The following is a 21,917-nucleotide window of genomic DNA, read 5'->3' on the forward strand; positions in this document are numbered from 1 at the left end:
ATCTGTGCTTCGGAATTAGCTTCCTCAGCGCGATACAGGAGGGAAGAGATGTGTTCTCTCACAGAACCAAACGGCAGAATTTCCTTGTGGACAACAAGAGATAAAGAAGGGAATAGGAAATGTGGGGATGCGGTATGTAGTTTCATTTATAAACATCTTTTTAAAATATATTTTATTGATCTTTTACAGAGAGGAAGGGAGAGGGATAGAGAGCTAGAAACATCGATGAGAGAGAAACATTGATCAGCTGCCTCCTGCACGCCTCCCACTGGGGATGTGCCCGCAACCAAGGTACATGCCCTCGACCGGAATCGAACCCGGGACCCTCCAGTCCGCAGGCTGACACTCTATCCACTGAGCCAAACCAGTCAGGGCTATAACATCTTTTTCTAAAACATTTGAAAGCAGTCTGTAGGTATAACACTACCCCCCCCCCTTTTAAAATATATTTTTATTAATTTCAGAGAGGTAGGGAGAGGGAGAGAGAGATAGAAACATCAATGATGAGAGAGAATCATTGATTGGCTGTCTCCTACACGCCCCACACTGAGGACTGAGCCTGCACCTGGGCATGTGCCCTGACTGGGTTTGACCCCAGTCAGGGCACATACAAGAAGCAGCCAATGAATGCATGAATAAGTGGAACAACAAACTGATGCTTCTCTTTCTCCCTCTCCCTCCCTCCCTCCCTCTTCTCTTTCCTCTTTCTCTCTAAACTCAAATAAAAGGGTCCCGGGCTCGATTCTGGTCAAGGGCACATGCCTGGGTTGCAGGCTCAGTCCCCAGTAGGGGGCGTGTAGGAGGCAGCCAATCAATGATTCTCTCTCATCATTGATGTTCCTATCTCTCCCTCTCCCTTCCTCTCTGAAATCAATAAAAATGTATTTTAAAAAAATAGTCCACATACTTAAAGTTTACTTACTACCCAGGGAAGAAATTGCTCTTTAAATGTGACTGATAGTTACATTTAAAAATGACCCGCCTCCGTTCCTCAGGTCTCCTATGAAGACGTGGATCGCTTGAAGGGACTGGGCGTCACTGAGAACATGAGGGTCCCACAGTTCCTGCTGGACCGGGAGCGGTACATGGAGCACTTAGAGAAGATCATGGAAGTGAATGAGCTGACCGACAGGGAGCTCAGAGACCTTATCTGTTAATTAGTATCCTTGCGAGCAGCGCGAAAGTGTACCCTTATATTCCCATTTGGTGCCTCAGCACCGGCAGATTTGTAAAGAAGGACTGTTTACACGAGTTTCTGCAGACTGGTCGGCAGTATTCAGCTGAGTGTTTAGGATAAGTACAAACCTGAAACTGTTTCCTAAAACGGGTTCTACAGGCTGCAAGAGAAGTGACCTGTTTTCATCTGATTCCATCTGATTCTCAACGGAGTCAGATGAAAATACTACTGATGAGCGTTTTTGAAGAATCTTGGTCAAACCGGGCGATAAACTTCTGCCTGAGCACCAAGACCAGCTTCGGCCATAGCCTGCCTCCCGTGCTGTTCACACGCCACGGTTACGTTTTATTTTACGAGGATGATCATTATTCTCCTCTGAAAAGTTAGTTTTTTATGCCCCTGAACAGCTCCATCTAAGGTTTCTTATTTCTCTTATATGATAAGTAATGTTAAGGGGTGGGGACAATTTGAAAAGTTTCATTAGTTCTTTACATCTTATTTTTTCACCTTACCAGTTTGTAGGAACTCAGTGAGAGAATTGTGTCCAGTTATTCCTTATCTAAACTCTGTTTTCATTTGCTGAAACATATACCCCTTGTAAATTTTAACCAAGGTTTAGGGTCTCTCCCTCTCTATTCCTTTATAGAAATGGTAAGTACAGGTTCCAGAGAGGTTTGTCTACGTACATTGGAATAGTTGGGGAAGAGAAGCTACTCACCTTCTCATTAAATGGAGCAACAAGCAGGACAGGTAGGCTGACCCACTTCCCATTGGAGCCAGATGTCGACAGGCAGCGTCTACAGTGCACCTGACCTTGCTCTGAGAACTGGCATTGCCGGGCCCTGCCATCGGCTGAACCATCCCTGTGATTGGCTTGTGTCCTTGATCAAAACCTTTGGCTTCCCCAACCCAACAGTGACATAGTTTAAATTTCAAAAATGAGAGTTCTGATTGGCTACATTTCTCCTGCCAAAAACTTACCCACTTGGCTTTGTAATTTATTTTGATATATACTTGCATATACATACTTGGGATCAAATGGCTCTTCATACAATTTATTTTAATGATCAGAAAGAATATTGCTGTAGATAGCCCATTCAGAATTGCTATTTGAAGAATAAAGACCCCCCCCAAAAAAGGAACCCCCACAAAATTGCTACTGAAATTTCTACCCAAAGCTACCTGAGAGTTTATGTTTACCTCACTTCAGGCGTAAATATGGTGCTACGATGGGTGGGTGTCCACTGACAGCCTGGCATGCTGGGAAAGACTGGGCACCCTCCCGCAGGCCACAGGCTGGTGTGTGATTGTTCTCCTTCACGTGGCCACAAGGGCTTGCCTTAAAGGAGATCGCTGCAGCAGGCAGGGTGTGGCTGGTGCCTGGCGCCCAGCAGAGCCCTGCTTCCCCCTCGGGGGCCGGGGGCCAGCCCTCGGCCTGGGGTGGGGCTGCACATCCCCATGGCTGGCCGTGTGCTGGCCTCACATACACAGCAGCACCACTGTGGACCCACTGCACTGCTTCCTTGTAGCGGAGCCCTCCAGGCTCCGCTTCATGTCTTGTCTCTGATTTTATCGTCAAACTTCTCCAAGGTGACTGTGGAAAGTGATTAGCTGGAATAGAAGCATAGGCAGAAATGGCAGGATCTGTGTCCTGTGACTTAAGCTCAGTGCTCGGGAGCTGAGCATCTGTGGGCAGTGACACGGCTCCCCCTGCGGACAATTCCGCTGCAGAGGAAGGTCCAGCAGCCCTCGGCTCCTGGGTGGGCGGCCTGAGTGTTAAGTGGGTGACATTCTCTGTCTGGTTTGGGAAAGGGAGACTTTCCTGCCCTACAGCTTCCAATAAAAGCAAGAAACGTGAGCACCATCCAGACAAAAACGACTTTAAATCACACCGACTGTCTTGGGACATTTTAATAGTGAACCAAAAGTAGTTTCAGATGCGCAGAAAAGCTAAGCTTTAAAAGTTGGGATTGAAGATTTAATTAAGGTAATTCTCTTTCCTGAGATAGAATTCTAATGTCAGTTTTATTCCCTAAATAAAGGTTTGATAAATAGAAAATTATAGCAGCAGTACTTAGGGGAATAATTGAAGATCACATTTTAGAATTGTAATCGTTATTTGTCCTAGACTATCGATGCTTAGGATTTCATCAGTGTTGTCTACTGAAATTCCAGCAGATAGGGTCAAATACACTTCCTGATGCACTGTCTGGTTTTCACACAAGACAGGATTCAAAGTGAAATTGTTGGCAAACAAAATTCCATAGTCTTCATTTCTCTATATTTTCACCTTTGTAAACATGTTTAAAATTTGTATGGCTGGTTTTGTAAATCTTTGGGCATTTTGTGTCTAGATATAACAGAAACAAGAGCACTGAGGTTCTTAAGTGGAGTATGTGACTATATGTGCATGCAAACTTCTGTCCTTTGGAACCTAATTATATTTTTCTTGTGGAATTTCTGGGTTGCTGTGTGGTGATTATTGAGAGGAGCATGGATCACGTTGAGCCTTATTTATAGAAAAAGGTTACATTTGCCACCCTCCACCGAACCCCAGTTAGTGCAGCTTGTAGTCTCATGGGAAAGGAGAGAGGGATCATTCTGTCTTTATTTACTGCCCTGTTCATTGAGTAAATTTTGTTAAATTTTTTTTTATTGATAGAGGAAGAGAGAAGGGAGAGAGAGATAGAAACATCAATGAGAGAGAATCAGCTCTAGCCAGTTTTGCTCAGTGGATAGAGCATTGGCCTGTGGACCAAAGGGTCCCAGGTTCAATTCCGGTCAAGGGCACATACCTTGGTTGCAGCCTCCTCCCCAGCCCAGGCCCTGGTCAGGACTCATACAGGAGGCAACCAATCAATGTGTTTCTCTCACATCCATGTTTCTCTCTGTCTTTCCCTCTCTCTTCTATTCTCCCTAAAAATCAATGGAAATATATCCTCAGGTGAGGATTAACAACAACGAAGTTGCTACACAGCAAAAGAAACACAAAAAGACAACCTAAGGAATGCAAGAAAATATTTACAAATCATATACCTGATTAGTTAATATCCAAAATATGTAAGGAACTCCTAAAACTCAATAGCATAAAAAAACAATCGATTTTAAAATGAGAATTGAGTAGATATTTTCCCAAATTAGACAAATTGCCAACATGTACATGAAAAGACGCTCAAAATCACTAAACAGATAAGTGGAAATCAAAACTACGAGATTTTATAATAGCTGAGAGAGGCCATTATAAAAAAGATGAGATTGAGTGTTGGTGAGGATGTGGAGAAAAGGAAACCCTTATACACTGTTGGTGGGAATGTAGGTAGCTATAGTAAGTATGGGAAAAATATGGAACGTCCCCAAAAAATTAAAAATAGAACTACCATATGATTCAGCGATTCTACTGGGTATATATTCAAAGGAAATGAAAACAGGATATCGAATAGATACCTACAGTCCCATATCCATTGCAGCATGACAATAGCCAAGACATGGAAACAACCTAAGCATTCGTCACCAGATGAATGGATGAAGATGTGGTATGTATCTACAATGAAATAGAATTCAGCCCTGAGAAGGAAGGGAACTCTGTCAGTTTGGACAACGTGGATGAGCCGTGAAGGCCCTACACTAAGTGAGATAATCGGAGAAAGACAAATATTGTATGACATCACTTACATGGGGAATCTAAAAAGGATGAACCCATAGAAACAGGAGAGAATGATGGTTGCCAGGGGCTGGGGTCATGGAGGCTGGGGAGATGGTCAAAAGGTACAAACTTTCAGTTCTTGAAGATCTAATGGGGAGCATAGTGAACAATACTGTATTATAGATTGAAAATTGCCAAGAGAGTGGATCTTAAACGTTCTGACCACAATAAAGAAATAGTAATTATATGATGTGATGGATGTATTAGCTAATACTATGGTGGTAATTATTTCATAATATACGTGAATCAAATCACCACATGCACACCTTAGCTTAAACAGTGTTATATGTGAGCCGTAGCTCAATAAAGCTGGGGGGAAACAAGACAACCAACTTCACTAGTTGTGTGTGTGTGTGTGTTGTGTGTCCTTCCAGAGATAGTTTATGCAAATACTCTGCTGTACTTTCAGCACAAATGATAGATTACTACACGTTATTTCGTATTTTGAATTTTGCATTTAATAGATCTTGGAGATTATTCTATGACATGAACTCTTTAAAGTTATGGGGTCCTTTAAAAAAAACTAACAGGTGGAATTTCAGTGGCTGTCAATTTCAAGAGATTGTGAGGCTCAGGAGACCTTTTCCTTCCCAAATGGGGATGAGTTAAACCTGAGAAAACCTATATATCCAAGTTCTGAGGCGCAGCACATATGTAAGGAAGGACCTAAGTGTTACTATCTCAAATTCAGATATTTGGTTCTCTTTCCTTTTAAAAATAACCCTGATCATATGTATAGTTTATAACTGTATTATGTCCAAGAAAAGCAAGTAGCTTGGCTCTCCCAGGTAAACGGGCTTCCTGGATTTAGGAAGACTGATCCCTTCTCGAGTAGGAAGCTCTGATTTTGTGTGAGCTCCAGCCAGCCTGGGTGAGCGGCTGCGTGCCGCTCCACAACCGCCCACTAGAGGGACCACCAGCCCTTTTCCTCATTCTGGCTGCTCTGCCTCTATTGTTGGCTGGAGGCCCTGGGAGCTGGTTAATCTTGCTGGCTGACCTCAGAGCCAATCCCAAACCTGCACACTGCCTTTCAGCAAGCACGGCTCTTCTGGGGAAGACATCGCCTGAAAGGGCTGGAGAGAAGGGGTCCTGAATCTCCCGCATGCCCGTGGCAAAAGCTGTTTGCTCTTCGGTCCGATTTCAGTCTCCCCCTGACAAGTTCGTCACAGAACTCCTTGAGCTGAGCTGAGCCGGGGACTGTCGCGTACCTGGGCCACCACTGGCCACTGCTCCGCGGGGCAGCAGCCCACTCAGTGGCATCGCCCAGACAGTAGGACGCCCCGCTCCTCTCGGCCCTGTTGGAAGGGATCCCGGTGTCCCTGCCCAACCCAGCCTCCAGACACCAGTCCTGCAGCCGCCTGGTGCCACTGTCCAGCCCAGACGCCAAGCCCAGCCCTCTTCCTGCCTTCCTGCCCTAACACACATGGAGCTCTGGAAACCTCCGAGCTACCTGTGGAAGAGCGGGCCACGGCGGAGAAACCAGTTGGCTCAGCCCGCGGGTGCTTTGAAGGGTGACCTCCATTTGTCTCAGGGCATCCCTGAGGCTGATAAACGGACCCCCTTCCGGACAGGTCAGCCCCCCCAGGATCACCCCACACACGTGGCTCCAGCTCCGTGGAGCTGAGCTTGGTGGAGCCACGCACCCCAGCGGCTGCCCCCGCTGGTCAGGGCAGTGGGCACTGGAACCCACTGCACTCGCTCCCGCCTGTCCCTGTGACCCCTGAGCGGAGGGCGCAGGTAGCAACAGTGACACTGCAAACCCCATCACCCGGCGGCTCCCTGTGCCCCCGCTGCAGCCTCCTCCTCTCACTTCCAGGGCCCTGAGCCAGAACAGCCTCCCTCTTCCTTAGCCTGTTGTCTCTGAAGATCGGGCCTTTGGCTCCGACTAGTCTTTCCCCCAAAACACACCGTCAGCTTTCACCACAGGGAACTCTGCTGGACACTGCCCTCCCCCCACACCTCTGCCCTCACGTTCCCCTGCCCCGATGCCATCTCCCCTTGCCACGCATCCCCTCGTCCTACCGTCAAGTCCCAGCTCCAGGACACCTCCCCCATGAAGCCGCCTCGGATCTGCCCAGGGAAACGCCCTCTCCCTCCTCCGAGCCACAAGCATTCCTGTGTCCACTCCTCATCGGCACCCGGCCCCTCAAGAGCATTTCAACCATGGCCTTCGGACCAGAGCTGAGTCGGAATCCCGACCTTGTCACTCACCGGATGTGCAGCCCAGGAGGTCACTTACTGTAAAATGGGGGCGATGCATCAGCCTCGAATCCTCAAAGAATGTCCTCAGGTCAGCTGTGTGAGTCCCAGGTGGGGGCACTCCCGGGCAGGCAGCATCCGTCCTTCTCCTCCCCCTTCCTCGCCCCCCCCCCCACTAGGGCTCCCAAGACCCCTTAGGCTAAGGATGCCCACCTGTGGGCGTGCACCTGTGGGGGGGCGGGTGCTTCCTGGGCAGACAGACAGACAGACGCCAGAGGCCTCACAGCTGGGAAAGGGAGCAGGTGCCACAGGTGAACTCAGGTGATAGTCCCAGCCGGGCAGGGAGCTCCCCTGTCATGTCCTCTCGCTGCCCTTCCTTCTAGTGCAGACCTGCCCCAGGGCCTTCCCAACAGGCAGGGCTGCTGGCCTCTGGGCGGGGAGGAGGCAGGCAGGAAAGCCCTGTCTGCCCCAGGAGCTGAAGATGAGGAGGGTCCTCCTTCAGGCCACATAAATCAGCTGTGTGACTCCCTGGTGGTTCCTTCCCTCCGTAAGCCTTTGGTGAAGGCTGCCCCTCCCTGTCCCAGCCTGGGCTCAGCTGGGCGGCGGGTGGGAGCAATGAGGGGGCAGTTGCCAGCAGCAGGGAGGGGCTTGGGTGGAGAGCTAAGGGGGGGGGTGTTCTAGCCTGGACACCATCTCAGGGATCACCAGCCTGGGATCTCCAGGTTTGATTTCATTAGGGGGCCTGTGTGTGTGTGTTTTTTTTAGAAAGGAAGGGAGAGCAATATAGAAACATCAATGATGAGAATCACTGATTGGCTGCCTCCTGCACGCCCCCACTGGGGCTGAAAACACAATCCAGCCATGTGCCCAGACTGGGAATCAGTGACTTCATATGTGGATGCTCAGCCACTGAGCCACGCCAGCTGGGCCTGGGTTTTCTCCCAGGTGATGGGAGAGGCAGGAACCAATCGAATCGAGTTGCCTGCCGCTGCGGGAGGCGCTGCAGAGGCAGGAGGGAGAGGCGAGGTTTCCAAGGGCCTGGCACTCGGATACCTGCAGCCACCTCTTCAGAGACCCTGCAGCCCCTTCTCCCAGGCTCCCATGGAGGGCACAGGAGACCCACACATCCGGGGCCTGCAGCCACTGACCGGCACCACCCAAGTCCAGGACCGAGTTGGAGCGACCCCTCGGCCCCGCCCGTGCCCAGGGCCTAGCCTGGCGGGTGCACAGTGTGTGCTGAATGGGTAGAAACACCCCTTTCTTCTCTTCTCTCTGGTGCTTTCCATCTACAGTCCTGGGAGGCAGGCGCAGGAAGGACAGCAGGGGCGGGAGGGGCGGGAGGAATCAGCAGAAAGGCCACACTATGGATAGAGCGGGATTGGGTGGCAGGGGACTCTGGAGGAGGCAGGGGTTAGAAACAACCCACAGAGGGGCAGATAGGAGTGGCGGGATATTACTCAGCGAGGACAAGGCGTGAGCTGTGGGGCCACGCAGGACCCAGATGAGCCTTAAACGCCAGTTGCTAGGGAAGAAGCCGATCTGAAAAGGCTACCGACCCTGTGATTCCAACTATAGGACACACTGGGAAAGGCAAGCCCACAGAGAGAGTACAGACCAGTGGCTGCCACGGGTTGGGGGAGGAGGGATGAGGAGGTGGAGCACTCCATCATGAAAGACCTCCTAGCAGAGAGGGGGGCCCCATGGTGAGGTACAGGCCGGGAGGGAGGAGATGACGTTCACACTTCATAGAGTCTGGGGGGGGGGGGCTGGGCATTCAGCGGGGCAGGGTATGGCATGGAGCTCCCTGGAGGGGCTGGACCCTCAAGCCCCCCTCACCACCCCCCAGAGGCATCTGAAGTGGGCACCAAACACCCGCAGCTGGGGACCCAGCCCCCGACTCTCCCCGAAGCCAGGCAGCTTCATCTGTTTACTTTTCAAAACAAAACTAAAAACCACCCCTCAGAATATTTGAGAAGAACGCTCAATCACAGTTAGAAGCTTTATGTAATTTGCAGCCAGAACATCACAGACTGGTGGTCAGAGACGAGAGCTCCCGGCATTGCTCAGCCAGGCCTCGCAGCCCGGAACGCTTTGCACACTCCCTTCCAGCCTCCACGACTGTTCCCTGCGCTGCAACCCAGGCGGGATGGACGGCCCCCAGTCTGCAGAGGTTGGCGGGCCAGGGAGCAGAAGGCATTCCGGCTCCCCGCTGGGTTTCTGGTTTGGCCACTGGCACCTCCCTCCCCAGGAGAGGTCCTCAAAGGTCCACGAAGAAGGTGGGCAGGTCGGGGTCCAGTGCAGACGGCGGGACGAAGACCACGAGGCAGTGCGACCCCGTCTCTCCCGGGAAGGGCTGCCTCCCGCCGGCGCCCCTGCGGTGAACAGTGGGAAACCGCCCGAGTCATCACCGCTCGTGCTTAATGTTGGCCTCGCTGCGCTCCAAGGCGACCCCGCTGCCGCTCCGCGGGCCTTCCCTCTTGGTCCCGTCCTTTTCCGCGTAAAACTCGGCCAGCACGGGGCAGTGCTCCGACGCCACGCCGCCCCACGACCAGTTGTCCGGGATCCACGGGTTCGTGAGGCCTTCTCTCAGCACCGCGCAGTGACCTGGGGGAGGGGGACCAGAGTCGGGGCGGGGCCACGGGCTGGTGGGCGGGGCCGCGTGCTGATGGGCGGGCAACAGGCTGATTGGCAGGGCAACAGGCTGGTGGGCGGGACCACAGGATGGTGGGCGGGACCACAAGTTGGTTGGCAGGGCAACAGGCTGGTGGGCGGGACCACAGGATGGTGGGCGGGACCACAAGTTGGTGGGCGGAGACAACTGCCCCGCCCACACAGCTACCGGGAGCGCCCTGCCAATGAGATGCTCCGGCCACTCTGATTCTGAACAGGTGATGCTGATCATTTAGGCCCTAAAAGCCCGCAGTCCAGGCCGCCTGCCCACCCACACCCGTCGGCCGATGGTTGGCCGCCTCCTCGCCACGCACAGGAGTGTCTGACACAGGGACAGACGTCTCCCAGGATGACCAACGCAAGGCTGGTGGGGGGTCAGTTCCATAAAAAGGGGAACGGGCAAGTTACAGAAGCTTAGGAGCCAGTAAATATTTAAACACTAAAGATTAAGAAATATACGAAGCAGGAAAACAATGTAAACAATGAAATAGCTCCAAAAGCCGGTGCAGAGCAGTGGAATGCGAGGCTGTGGCCTTGGGGCGGAGCCACGTGGGCCAGTGTGAGAGGCCCAGGCCGCTCTGGTCTGAGCCATGGCCTTTCCCGATGGTGGGATCTCCTCCCTGCGCCTCAGCTTCTACCCCTGAGCAGCACAGCACAGGTGACCTGCCTGGTGGCTTTCGCAGGGCCCTGTGTTCTTGGGCTCTGGGCTGGCTTGGTGAGAACAGTGCCTTCGGTGGCCCCCCGAGCCCCACGTTCCCCCTCAGGACACAGTCCCACAGGAAACCAGTGTCCAGGCTGGACTTTATGGCGCTGAGGACCTCAGCCCAGCTGCGTGTCCCTGTCCCCCAGCGGCCCAGGCCTGGTCCCTCTCACCTGTGACTGTCTCACTGACGTTTCTGTGCAGCCATTGGGGTCCCAAAGCCTCCAAGCAGCACAGAGACCTCGGTTCCTGTCTCAGCAGAAGCGCCTACGGTGGCTTCCACATTTCTCATTGTTTTCTGACCCCAAACAGTCACCTCAGCAGGCTCCTGTTTTTGGGGAGGGCTGCTTTTCAGTGCTGATTACCCACAACACCCTGGTCCTGGTGGGGTCCTGTCTAATGTGCTTCTCCCGCCTTATCGGTCACCCCGACACTCTGCTCACCCCGACTGCGCTCCTGGGCACTGCGTGTGCGTAACCGCAGGCCACACACAGGCCCTGGATGTGACAGGCTGGAGAAATGCTGGCTGAGTGGCTGGGCCTCCTAGACTTGGGGTAAGGTGTCAGTTCACCTCTGAACCGGTCTCTGCTAACCCATCGCCAGGTCTGCCCGGGACACACTCCATGTGCCTTGTTGTCGGCTAGTGAATGCCTTTCCATTCTTTTTCACACCCACCTTCACTCTTAAGTGGCTCAGTTGGAATGAGTTATATGGTGACTTGAACTGTAACCCTATCACTGCCCCCAGAGGAGGTGGGTAACTCCTGCCTCCTGCTCAGCCCAGACAGCTTTCGCTGACTTCCTTCCCGAGCAGGAGAGAGGAGGTGCGACTGGTTTTACCTGTGAAAGCCTTCCTCAGGCTCTTACTGATCCAGATGTTGTCCAGGGACTTGGAGCCCTGCGGGTTCTTGGTGCTGATGTTGGTGAAGGTGTGCGCGGGGACCAGGGGGTGGAATCTTTCTTTCCGCAGGAGGTCATGGTCACTGCTGTCCGGGCCCTGGCCGAAGTCCCCCAGGACAACCACGTCCTTTTCTCCTGGAAGTGGAAGGAAGAAAATCAGGAGTGTAAGTCGTGGCGGGAAGGACACCCGGCGCTGACCACAGCCCATTTGTAAGTGGGACCGTGAGTCTCTGATTTGATGCCCCCAGGGGTTAGGACTGCCGGTGGTTCTCATTCTTCCAATTTTCCCAAATTCCTTGTGCGAAAATCCCCCAACCTTCAAGAGGAGGTTAGCAACACATTTGGTAATGGGGGGGCCATGTGTGCCAAGGTCACCGCTAGTCCAGCTCGTGTGTTCCAAATCTCACAGCAGAAGCAGGCCTAAGGGATTTTACAAAAGCTCAAAGAAACATTTCCTGAAGACAGAGGAAAGGCCCATGTGACGATACAGGGAGAAGCAGGGAAAAGGTGGCCGTCTGAAAGCCACGGACAGAGGCCTCAGGGGAAACCAGCCCTGCTGACACCTTGGCCTTGGGCTTCTGGCCTCAGAACTGGGGGAAAATGCATGTGTTGTGCAAGCCGCCAGGGGTGGTGGTCTGTTACGGCAGCCCCAGCAGACGAATACAGAGCCGCCCTGGAGAGCTTTCCTCTTTAAAGCAATTTCAACGTTCCCCCCACGGTTTGATGTGTACCAGTGAGTGGGACAGTTATGAAGAATTGTCCAAAGTGAGCAGACGTTCCGAAAGGGCCGTGGGCCCCGCTGGGCTCAGCGAGTCTCATGGGCAGCCTGACCATCGCCGCGTGTCTCCGGTTCCCTTCGGGGAGCCATGACATCGCAGGGCGCAGGGTTTCGGTCACACCTTTCTTTTAAAAAATGTTTTATTGATTTCAGAGAGAGGAATAGAAACATCAGTGATTTACACCCCCTGCTGGGGATGGAGCCCACACTCCGGGTATGTGCCCTGACTGGGAATCGAACCGTGACCTCCTGGCTCATACGTTGATGCTCAATCACTGAGGCTTTGAAGAAAGCAGTTCATAGACGAGAGCCCACTGTACCCGACACCCACCAAATCCTTTTCCTTGACCCGAATCTGCTTCATAACCATTGTTAGGGGAAGAATTGACAGTGAAATGGCACAAGCCACCAGCAGAGGGCACTCGTGCACCGCAGGGGACCCTCCTCTAGGGGCAGGAGGGACAAAAAGGGGATGAGAGGGAAGCCTTCCCTGAGGCGTCATTGTGTGGGCAGCAGAGATGGCCCCTCAGCCTCCATCGGAGGGACCTGTCTTCCAGTGGGAAAGCTGACCTGAGAATGATGTTCACAACAAGTCAAACCCGGCCAGTGTTAGCCAGCCACTGAGCCCTGGCCCTGTGCCAGGCCCTCTCTGCAGGTCAGGCACTGAGCCAGTGCTCCAGTCCAGCATCGTCCATTGAGCTGGGGTGACACAGCCCCGTGGACATGGGTGGGGGCTCATCGCAAACCCCCGGTGCCTGGAACAGGGCCTGTCGCACGCAGACCCTCAGTAGACACACATGGACTACACAGGGGAAAGGCTGAGAAGCCCTCAGAACGAAGGTGCCGCTCAGGTTGGAAAGGGAGAGGGGGTGGCTGCCTGTATTGACGACGGAGGAAAAGGAAGGTGCTAACAGGCCGAGGCAGAAGGTTCCCACAATGAGAGGTGTCCCTGGGGGGCAGGCCTGAGGAAGGGGGTGGGGGGCTTTTCTGCACAGGCGCCGCCCGCCGAAGGGATGCTGGGTATGCAGGCTCCACAGGCCCAGCTCTGTGACCGCAGGAATGGAAGGCACGCTCTTCTGTCTTCCCAGAGGCCTGAATTCTCGCAGAGCTCTTTCTGCACAGGCGCCGCCCGCCGGGATCCTCACGGCTCCTCTCTTTTTGGTGACGGCGGCGGGGGGACACTGGCAGCGTGAGTCACTGCCCGCACCGGACGCGTCAAGGCCACGCCGCTGTGGGTCAGCGGCCCGCTGGGGACTTGGAGCATGAACCCGCCCAGGCTTTCTGATGCGAACCTGACCCTCCCTGGTGCCAGAGAGAAACGGGGAGTGCCAGCGGCTATCAGAGCAGCAGCGACCTGGCGGGTTCCCTCTGTTCCCACGTTAAAAAACAAAAGGGAAAAGCTTGAGATCAAGAACAGTAGGAATGGCCACAGGTTTTAGAAGCTATCCAGCCATCCTTTTGAATAGGTCACAGACGAGCTATAGGCGAACAGTTTCCCACCTAGCTGCTCCCTTTTCAGCCCAGAGACTCATCTTTTCAGGAGAACGCGGGTCCCAGCACATCCTGGCCCCGAACGGAAGCCGCATTTTGATGTGCATAGCAGCCGAAAGACGAAACAACCCACGTGCCCACTGGCGGATGGACAGGTAAACCAAACTGGGGGATGGACAGGCAGTAAATGTTCAGGGTGAGGCAACAGTAAGTGTACAGTTGTTTGTGTGGGAAATAATACTATAATACATAATCATACAAGAATAAACTGTGCTTCGAATACCCACAACTATAAGCCTACTTTTGCTTCACCCTATATGCAACGGTATGGTATCTGGCTTTAAAAAGAAGGAAATCCTGGCACGTGCTACAACATAAAGGAAACTTGAGGACATTGGGCTAAATGAAATAAGCCAGACACAAAAGGGCAAAGACTTTAAGACTCTACTTCTAAGAGGTCCCTAGAGCAGTCACTTTCACCAGATGCATAAAAAGATCCAAAACTAATAAAGATAAAAAGCTAATAGAGACAGAAATGGATGGAGGTTCCCAGGCATTGGCGGGGGGGGGGGGGGGGGCAGGGAGAGTTAGTGGTTCAGGGGGCAGAGTCTCAGTTTGGGATGATGACACAGTTCTGCAGATGGAGGGCGGTGATGGTCGCACAACCAAGTGAAGGTACTTCATGCCACTGACGCTCACACTTAAAAATGGCTAGGATGGTAAATTTTATGTTATGTGCATTTTACTGCAATAAAACAATCTCAAATGTAAGACTGTAGTTTGGCCAAATTATTTTTGTAGTCGCTTCTTCATTAACTGACTACATTGTGAGGGGCCAAAGTAACAAGGAAAATGCTGAGAAAGCTAGAGGATATTGGTCAGAACTCAAAAACGTGAAAGAGAATTCCAGGCTGCGAGCCCTCACCAGAGAAGGCCAGCGCCCTGAAAACCCGAGCCCAGCTGAAACATCCCGGCTTTGCCGCCCGGCAAACCGCACACAGATCTGCCTTTCCATGTGCTTTAATCCTCTGGAATCTTCCGAGTCAACTCACGTCCACCAGCACCGATGGGCTTGGTTCTCGCAGTCAGCGAGCTCCCAGGCGCCGTGAGGGCGGCACTGTTGGGTCCCCATCGGGTGATGTGTGACGACGTGTCTGAGGCCCTGCAGCTGCTGAAGGAGCTGAGAGAAAAGCAGCTTTTCCGAGAGCTCTGGCCGTCAGCCGCCTCTCCTTCACAAGATGAGCGGGTGTAGAGACACAGGTGGCACCAGCAGGTGGCACAGCCGAGGCTGCGTCATCGATCCCCCCAACCCTTTCCAGCACCGACAAGCGGAGCCACACGGCCGATGCTGTGGGTCCCACATGCTAGATACGCAGAGACAAGGAGGTCCCTGTGCACGGGCGCCGGCTCCAGAAGGTGCGGGCGTGGCCACCTCCTTGTGCACCTCCTGTGCCCTCACCACGCACCCTGCCCATCCAAGGACCAGCCCGCAGGACAGAGATGCTGGCAGAGCCCGCCCGCCCGCCCAGAAGAAGTCAGAGCCTCGGCCCCGCCCCAGAGAAAGACCAGTTCCCACCTCTCAGGGTTTCCTGCAAGGCCTGGGCGAAGCTGGCCCCGCGGGGGCCGTCGCTGTGATTCCTGCTGGGGTTCTCCCCCGCCGGGAGGAGCAGGGTCGCCAGGTGAAGGTTCACGAGAGTCAAATCATGACTTCCCACCTGGACAGGAGGAGACAAAGCAACAGGGACGGGCTTAGATGCTTCTATTCCCGGTTTTCGTGAGGACCGACTCGCCGTAGTTCATACACAATGAGGACAGCAGGAGGCGAGGCGGGCGTCCCTGTAAGATGGGTCAGAGGCACCTGCAGGGTGAGCCCTATATGTTCTCTCGCCCACCCCCCTGCAGGGCACCCCTCCTACTGGGCCTGGGCAGGTGGCCCGGCTGGAATGCCAGGGTTTTCCCTCCTAAGCAACTACAAGGGACGGGCAGCGGCTCTCGCAGGGGCTTGTTAGCAACGTCCAGGGTCTTGTCCGGGGTGGGAGCTGCCTGGATCCTCTGCAGGCCCCACTGTGGGCCCGCCCCTTCCCCACCCACACGCATCCCCCACCTCGGTGCCTTTCTCCCCCTGGAGGCCCCGCGCCCCGATGTTCGCTTTCACCTGCCGCACAGGCTCTGCCCCGTCCTGTGTCCCCAGGAGGGGGCCGTGGGGTGCAGGTGGGGCTGGTCCCTGAGCTCGCACTGTTGCTTGGCTGCTAGGGTCTGGCAATCCTGACTTCCGTTTGTCACGGCAACCACACTACACACTGATCGGAAGGGAGGGCGTGCGGGGGCCCCAGGAAGTGGCTGCTGCCAGTTTCACAGATGTGAGCCTGGCCTGCCCCCAGCCCCCCGCCGGGAGCTCTCTGCAGCTGTGGCTCTGACCGCAGAGGCCCCTCTTCATGTGGGCAGGGAAACCCCACCTGGGGAGCCCCGAGAGAGAAGCCACGCCTCTGTCCTGTGCGCCTGCCTGGCCTGGAATGGGGCCCGAAGCACAGGCGGCTGAGGGCCTGCCTAGGGGCTGCTTCATCTGGAGAATGTGGGCGACAGCCAGTGCCCATGGTGTCTGTGAGAGGTGGGCCGTCCTTAATGGCCCAGGAGAAAATGCCCTCCTGTCAGACCTGAGAGGCAGCTCCGCCAGGTCTGCTGGCTGCTCTTGCCTCTGGTGGGACAGACACTCGCACAGGTGAGGGCGCATCTGCAGCTGTCCTGGCCCCACACCCCAGAGGCCCCTCCAAACCCAAATGATCCCCCGAGGGCCCCCTTCTGCCTGGTAAGGAGGAGAAGGGCCTCGGCTGCCTGGCCCCTGACCCAACGCTTTGTGTGTGTGTGTGGGGGGGGGGGGGGAGGGGGGCAGGGCTGGAGCAGCAGGGAGGTGCTTGAGAAGCTGGCCAGTCCTGGGCCCTGTCCCAGAAACTCCGTAAGGCTCGGGGTCCAGGATCCCCGAGTGTAAGGAAGTCTCCCCGGGGGATTTGGTGTGTCAGGTTTGGGGGCCAGCGCCTGCTGTCCTTCCCGCCCAGATGTGGGGATTCTCAGAGCCCGGGTCCCCCCGAACCCCTCATTCCTGCCCTGGGCAAGGTCACCGCCAAGGGAAACCCAGGAGGCCAGCCAGCCGGGCTTCCCTGGCTCCCAGCTTACAGGGACATGTCCCCTTTAGGAGAAGCGGGCCTTCACGGTGATGCGGAGCGGGTACCTTGAAACGCGCCAGGTACGGGCTGGGGCCTGCGGGCTTGGCGTGCGCGTTGCCCGGGGAGCTCTCCTGCGAGGCGGCGTCTCTCAGCTCCACCCCGGCCCCCGCGTCCCACAGGAACCCCGAGAAGCCGGCCCCCTGCGGAGAAGAGAGGTGTTAGTTTGGAGAGGGGTGGGTCTCGGGGCTGGGGACCCGGGGGATGAGGCAGGAGGTCCTGGGTTACACACTCAGGGGCTGTTCCTGAAGCAAATCTTACCCTCCAGACGTCTCATACCACCAGTTTCCCAATTCCCAGGGCTTCCCAGACAGGCTGGGCGCTTCTCTGGTGTGGGTGGGGTGCCTTTCTAATCATCCCATCCTGTGAGGTAGCTACTCGCTCCCCCATGGGCCAGAGGGAGATCAGGCTGCTCAGAGAGGGTAAGTAACTCCCCTGAGACCCCCCGGCTGGTAGATGGCAACGCTGAGAATCCAAACAGGAAGACTCCAAGGGCTGGGTGTGCTGAACGTTTACCTGCTGCTCACAACACACGGGGCCTGGTAGACGCTCCATAAATATTTACAGGTGAATGGGGGTCGGGGCTAACAGTGCCAGTGCAGGAACCGGTCAAGCCCTCACAGGTGGACAGGACCCCGGGGTCTGCAGCCGGGAGCAGGCGCTGTGAGGGCCGGAAGGGGGCAGGCAGACAGGGCCGTGTGGGCAGCATGCGGTGTTTGGGGCTGCCCTTGTCATCCCTGGCAGTAGGCGGGGAGGGGTATTTGTTGAAGGGATGACTACCGAGTGTTAAAGGGACTGTAAGAGCATCATGAACCTGCGTATGTGTAAAGTGCTATTAGCAACAACAACAAAGCAAGGTGCTATGATCTCTATGTGGACTGAGGAGGGAGACCCATGGGCCAGAGTGGTAAAATCGAGACCTATTCCATCCAATTCAGCGCTATTCCCAGCCTGTGGCGAGCGTACAGGGCTGCCTCCCACAGTAACCATCTCCAGAGAAATGAGGTTTATGGCACGTGTTTAAGTAGTAGCTAAAAAGAGAGCTGGTGGTCAGCAATGGCTGGGTAACTGTAATCCAGCACAGTTATCATGCAAAAGCCCCGAATCTCAATGCCACTCGCAGAAGGACAATGCCTATGTCCTTTATAAGCACATTTGCTATATTGCAGATAACATGATAACATCTGCATTTATAGGGAAATTATGTGATGACACAGTTTCCAACCCACGATGAACTAACAAAAGTCTATGTTAAAATCTAAAACTCCACAGAGATCGAACCTTCCAAGTGAGCAAAAACTGGTCTTCTATGTGATGTGTAAGAGTGCAGATGTATACAGACAGCCACATGGGCGATACTAATGAAAGAAAATGGAAAATTAAAACCTGCTGAGCGCCGCCACCATTTTCAGTTTCCAGCACCCAGAGCGAGCCCTTGGCAAGTGAATTAAGTGACTCCTAAGTTTTCAGTCCACGAGCAGCAGGCTCCCCATAAGCTCGGCAGAGGACAAAGGGCAGAAACACCCCATTTGTTGCCTCAGCTCCAGACAGGGTTTCTGCCCCCTCCCAGCACCCCAAACTCCATTTCTGCCCGGGGAGCCGTCCGTTCCAATCTCAGCACAGACTGAGAACCGGGCGGTTAGAAATGAGTGGAAAAAATGGGCAGAAAGACAAAATGACATCCAGGACGATGGCCAAGGAAATTACTAAATGTCTGTGACGAGGGGAAAAGGACGTTTCCGTTAAATGTGAAGAAAAGGCCCGCTTGGGGGGAGGGTACCTTCTGGAGCTGAGTCGAGGGCGTGTCGGCGACCACGGCCTTCCAGCATCCCCGCGGCCCCGTCCACCTGCGGATGTTGGGCAGGACCGGCTGGTTGAGCTCCGCACAGAACTGCAAAGACAGAGCGGTCAGTGAGGCCGGGGGCCCGGAGCCAGCGGTGCGGGGTCTGTGCAGCGTCCTCACGCGGGCTCCTTCCCGGTGCAAGGACCCGGGTGGCGAGACCCAGGCACCGCACCTTGAAAAGCAGACTCTGTGTCTGTGAAGCGCACAGTGATCCCCAGGGGACTCTTTTGTAGCCTTCGGGCACACAGTGCAGAACGCGTCGTCACAGCCTTTGTGTCCTTGCAAAACTAGTGCAGCCGAGGCCCCAGGAAGGCCCAGGTCGGCACCAACGCAGGGAGAACGGGTGACTACGCGGTGGCCTTTTCTCCCGGGCTTGGCTAGGAGGTGCAAACACCGCCCCCAGCTCCCTCCTGACCGCCACACCGTTCACCCTGGTTTCATCGGAGAAGAAAGCCCTGCTGTTGTGGGCGGCTTCATGCCAGTACCTGTGGACACCTGACAACAGGTGGCTCCCCTGGTCACACCCGAAACCTGAGCCCAACCGACAGTCCCCTTCCCAGGGATGCCACTTTGATCGGAGGGCGGCCACGAGAGAGGTGACCCCGGCTCACAGCTTCCCATGTTCACCCCCAAAGACAGTCTTGGGGAACTCAGGTGGGGCCCGTCGGAGCACAGTGAGAATCATCTGGGAACTTATGGGACATGTTGATTCCCAGGCCCCGCCCGGACCCACGGAATCCACAGGGTCTCTGGGTGGGGCCCAGCACGCTGAGCCAAGTGCTGTGGGGAACAGCCAAGCCCAAGTGTGAGTTTAAGGTCAAGGTCACGCAGCTGGGAAGTCAGAGGGAGGGATGAAGCCAGGTGCGCCTCCTGCCCTCTGCCTCACAGGGGTGGGCCAGCCGGCCTGTACCAGTCCTCAGTCCTTCCTGCTGGAACCTCCAAGGAAAACACAGGCACCCCGAGAGCCCTCCCATCTGAACCCCGCCACCCGTGGCTTTATTCAGAACAGCTGGTTCCCCGCCCACTCAGCAGAGGAAGAAATGCTGCTCTACTAAGTTGGGATGCTCACCAGGCCAGGCGGTGGAAATGGAAAGGGGGAGGCGTGTGTGGCCGCAAACAGTCTCCCAGGTAACTGGGGCCTGCACACCTGAGCCCGCCTACGCTCCCCCTCCCCCCACACCAGCTGTGCCTCTAAAACCCCAGCGGCTAACCCACCACCTGTCGCCGCCGCCAGCAGAATCTCACTGGTTCTTGTTGGTAAACCCACAGGTTTGTGGGCCCGTCCCTGACGGAACCGGAATTTCTGAGGGCCCAGCCAAGGTGTGCCCTATGATGGTTCCCCAAGCAACCCTATAAGGTTGGAGGAGCTGCGGACAAGGCCAGACATCGCTGACTGAGACTCGGCCGTCTGACTGCTGGTGCTGCGGTCTGCACAGACAGCCTGGGTTATTCAACACAAGCAAATACCTTTTGGCCCCACCCCGCACCCCGAGACACTGCCTCTGGCTCTTCACAGACAACCTGTGGGATAAGGCGTCAGGGAGCGGCACGGATGGCTCTCAGCAGGCCTGCCACAGATACCTGCAGGCAGATGGATCAAAGGGGCGTCCCTCTCCACGGCTTCTCTCTCCCAGGACAAGTTACAGGAAGGACCACGGGCTAGACATGAGCAGGTGACAGCACCTGGCCCACAACCAGCTGGGCAGATGGCAAAACCCAATCCCCCCACCCTTTTGGGTGGCCATAGGGGGCTCCAAGTCAGGAGTGGGAGAAGTGGGAAAATGGGGAAGGAAATACAAGATTCTCACAAACATTAAAATCCTTCCTCCCTCTTCCTCTGTCATGATTGCTGTGTGAACTCTATGAGGAAGAATTCCATCTGAAGGAACTCTTGAAAAACTGCCTGGAATAAAAGGTTTTGAGAGAGAGAGAGAGAGAGAGAGAGAGAGAGAGAGAGAGAGAGAGAGAGAGAGAGAAAGAGAGAAGAAGGGAGGAAGAGAGAAACATCAATATAAGAGATAACATGGATCAGCTGCCTCCTGTATGCACCCTGACAGGGACATGAACCCCCAAGCAACTGAGCCACCCGGCCAGGGCAAGTTTACTTTTAAGATCTAGTAAATTAATCGATTAAGTTTGGGTAAAGCCAAAAATAGTCAGAAAACACTGGTGGCCAACCTATGACCAGGTTCGCTTCTGAATCTTTAAACAACAGGATCCGAGCGGGAGGTGGGGGAGGGGAACCAGCATCTATTGAGTGCCAGGCACGGCTCATAGCCGGTCACAGGCGACCCTAATGACGACCTGAGAGGTCACAGGCCAAGCTCGCTCCCTGCCAGCAGGTGGGCTTGGCCAAGTCTAATGCTCGGTGCACTTAGGAGAGAATCTGGCTCAGGAAACACAAGTTAAACCCACGACCCACGTGATGTCACGGCGCCACCCGCATCACATGTTTTAGGTTCTCTGGAGCGAACCCATCACCTGTCAGAGTCAGTTTCATCATCGTGTGTCGGCCCCATGGGCCTGGGGACACAGCTCTCCCAGGGAGGCCAGCACAGCGGACTACAGCCTGTGGCACTGCCTCTAGCACGTCCCCGGTAGGGACCGGGCACCCCAGCACACGGCCAAGGGTTGGCAGATTCGTAGGGCAGCCCCTGCTCTCCAAGCCCAGGCCCCGCCTTCATCCCTGGGGAGCAGTGATGAGCTCGCAGCCCCTCAACCCCCTGCCCACCACCCCTTCGAGGTCAGCTCCGTGAACACGCTCTTTCCACGGGGACCTGGAAGGAGCTGGGTGACGTATCCTTGCCTAAACCTTCTTATCGTGCAAGGAAGACGGAAAGCAAACAAGGAGACATTTCCTCGGCCACCACCGCCAGCTAACCAGTAGCTGCTTTTACAGACAAGGTGGTGACACCACACGCCCTCCTGTCGACAGACGACAGACGGGCTGGTGTTTCCCAGACTCGCTCATCCCATGTTTTCTGAACGAGGTGGTTAAAAATAAGCTGGGGGTGGGAGTGGGGGAGCGGGGAGGGAACTTTCAAGGGCAATTAAAACATTTCTTTCGCAAGGGCTACTGCTCACTGGAGAGTAAGGGGAAGTTAGAGATTCCGTGGAGATGGGGGGGACGGAGGTGCACGAGCCACGAAAAGCTGTGTGACATTCACTCCGCGTGGCCACCACCCTGGCCATCCCTTCAGGGACGTGCCCCAAGTCGCTCTCCTTCTCTGAGTCCTTGG

General features: G+C 54.9%; 2 protein-coding genes across 4 annotated transcripts in view; one reads left to right on the forward strand and one right to left on the reverse strand.

Annotated features, from left to right (window-relative positions):
* The window catches only part of KIAA0895 (KIAA0895 ortholog), a 33,117-nt gene extending 29,483 nt beyond the window's left edge, over positions 1-3,634 (forward strand). For all 3 annotated transcript variants that reach the window (XM_023751034.1, XM_023751033.1, XM_006085325.3), the window contains one exon: positions 996-3,634. In XM_023751034.1, the coding sequence (XP_023606802.1) occupies positions 996-1,157 (162 nt within the window). In that variant the 3' untranslated portion in view covers positions 1,158-3,634. The remainder of the gene's footprint in view (positions 1-995) is intronic.
* Positions 3,635-9,064: 5,430 nt separating this feature from the next.
* Positions 9,065-21,917, reverse strand: part of EEPD1 (endonuclease/exonuclease/phosphatase family domain containing 1) — a 70,192-nt gene continuing 57,339 nt past the window's right edge. Inside the window, exons 4-8 of the mRNA XM_006085425.2 lie at positions 18,616-18,726; positions 16,844-16,978; positions 15,194-15,332; positions 11,289-11,483; positions 9,065-9,683 (exon numbers count right to left, since the gene is read on the reverse strand). Coding sequence (XP_006085487.1) covers positions 9,484-9,683; positions 11,289-11,483; positions 15,194-15,332; positions 16,844-16,978; positions 18,616-18,726 — 780 coding nt within the window. The 3' untranslated portion in view covers positions 9,065-9,483. The remainder of the gene's footprint in view (positions 9,684-11,288; positions 11,484-15,193; positions 15,333-16,843; positions 16,979-18,615; positions 18,727-21,917) is intronic.

This window comes from Myotis lucifugus, unplaced genomic scaffold, assembly GCF_000147115.1.
Source record: "Myotis lucifugus unplaced genomic scaffold, Myoluc2.0 scaffold_18, whole genome shotgun sequence".
Lineage (NCBI taxonomy): Eukaryota > Metazoa > Chordata > Mammalia > Chiroptera > Vespertilionidae > Myotis > Myotis lucifugus.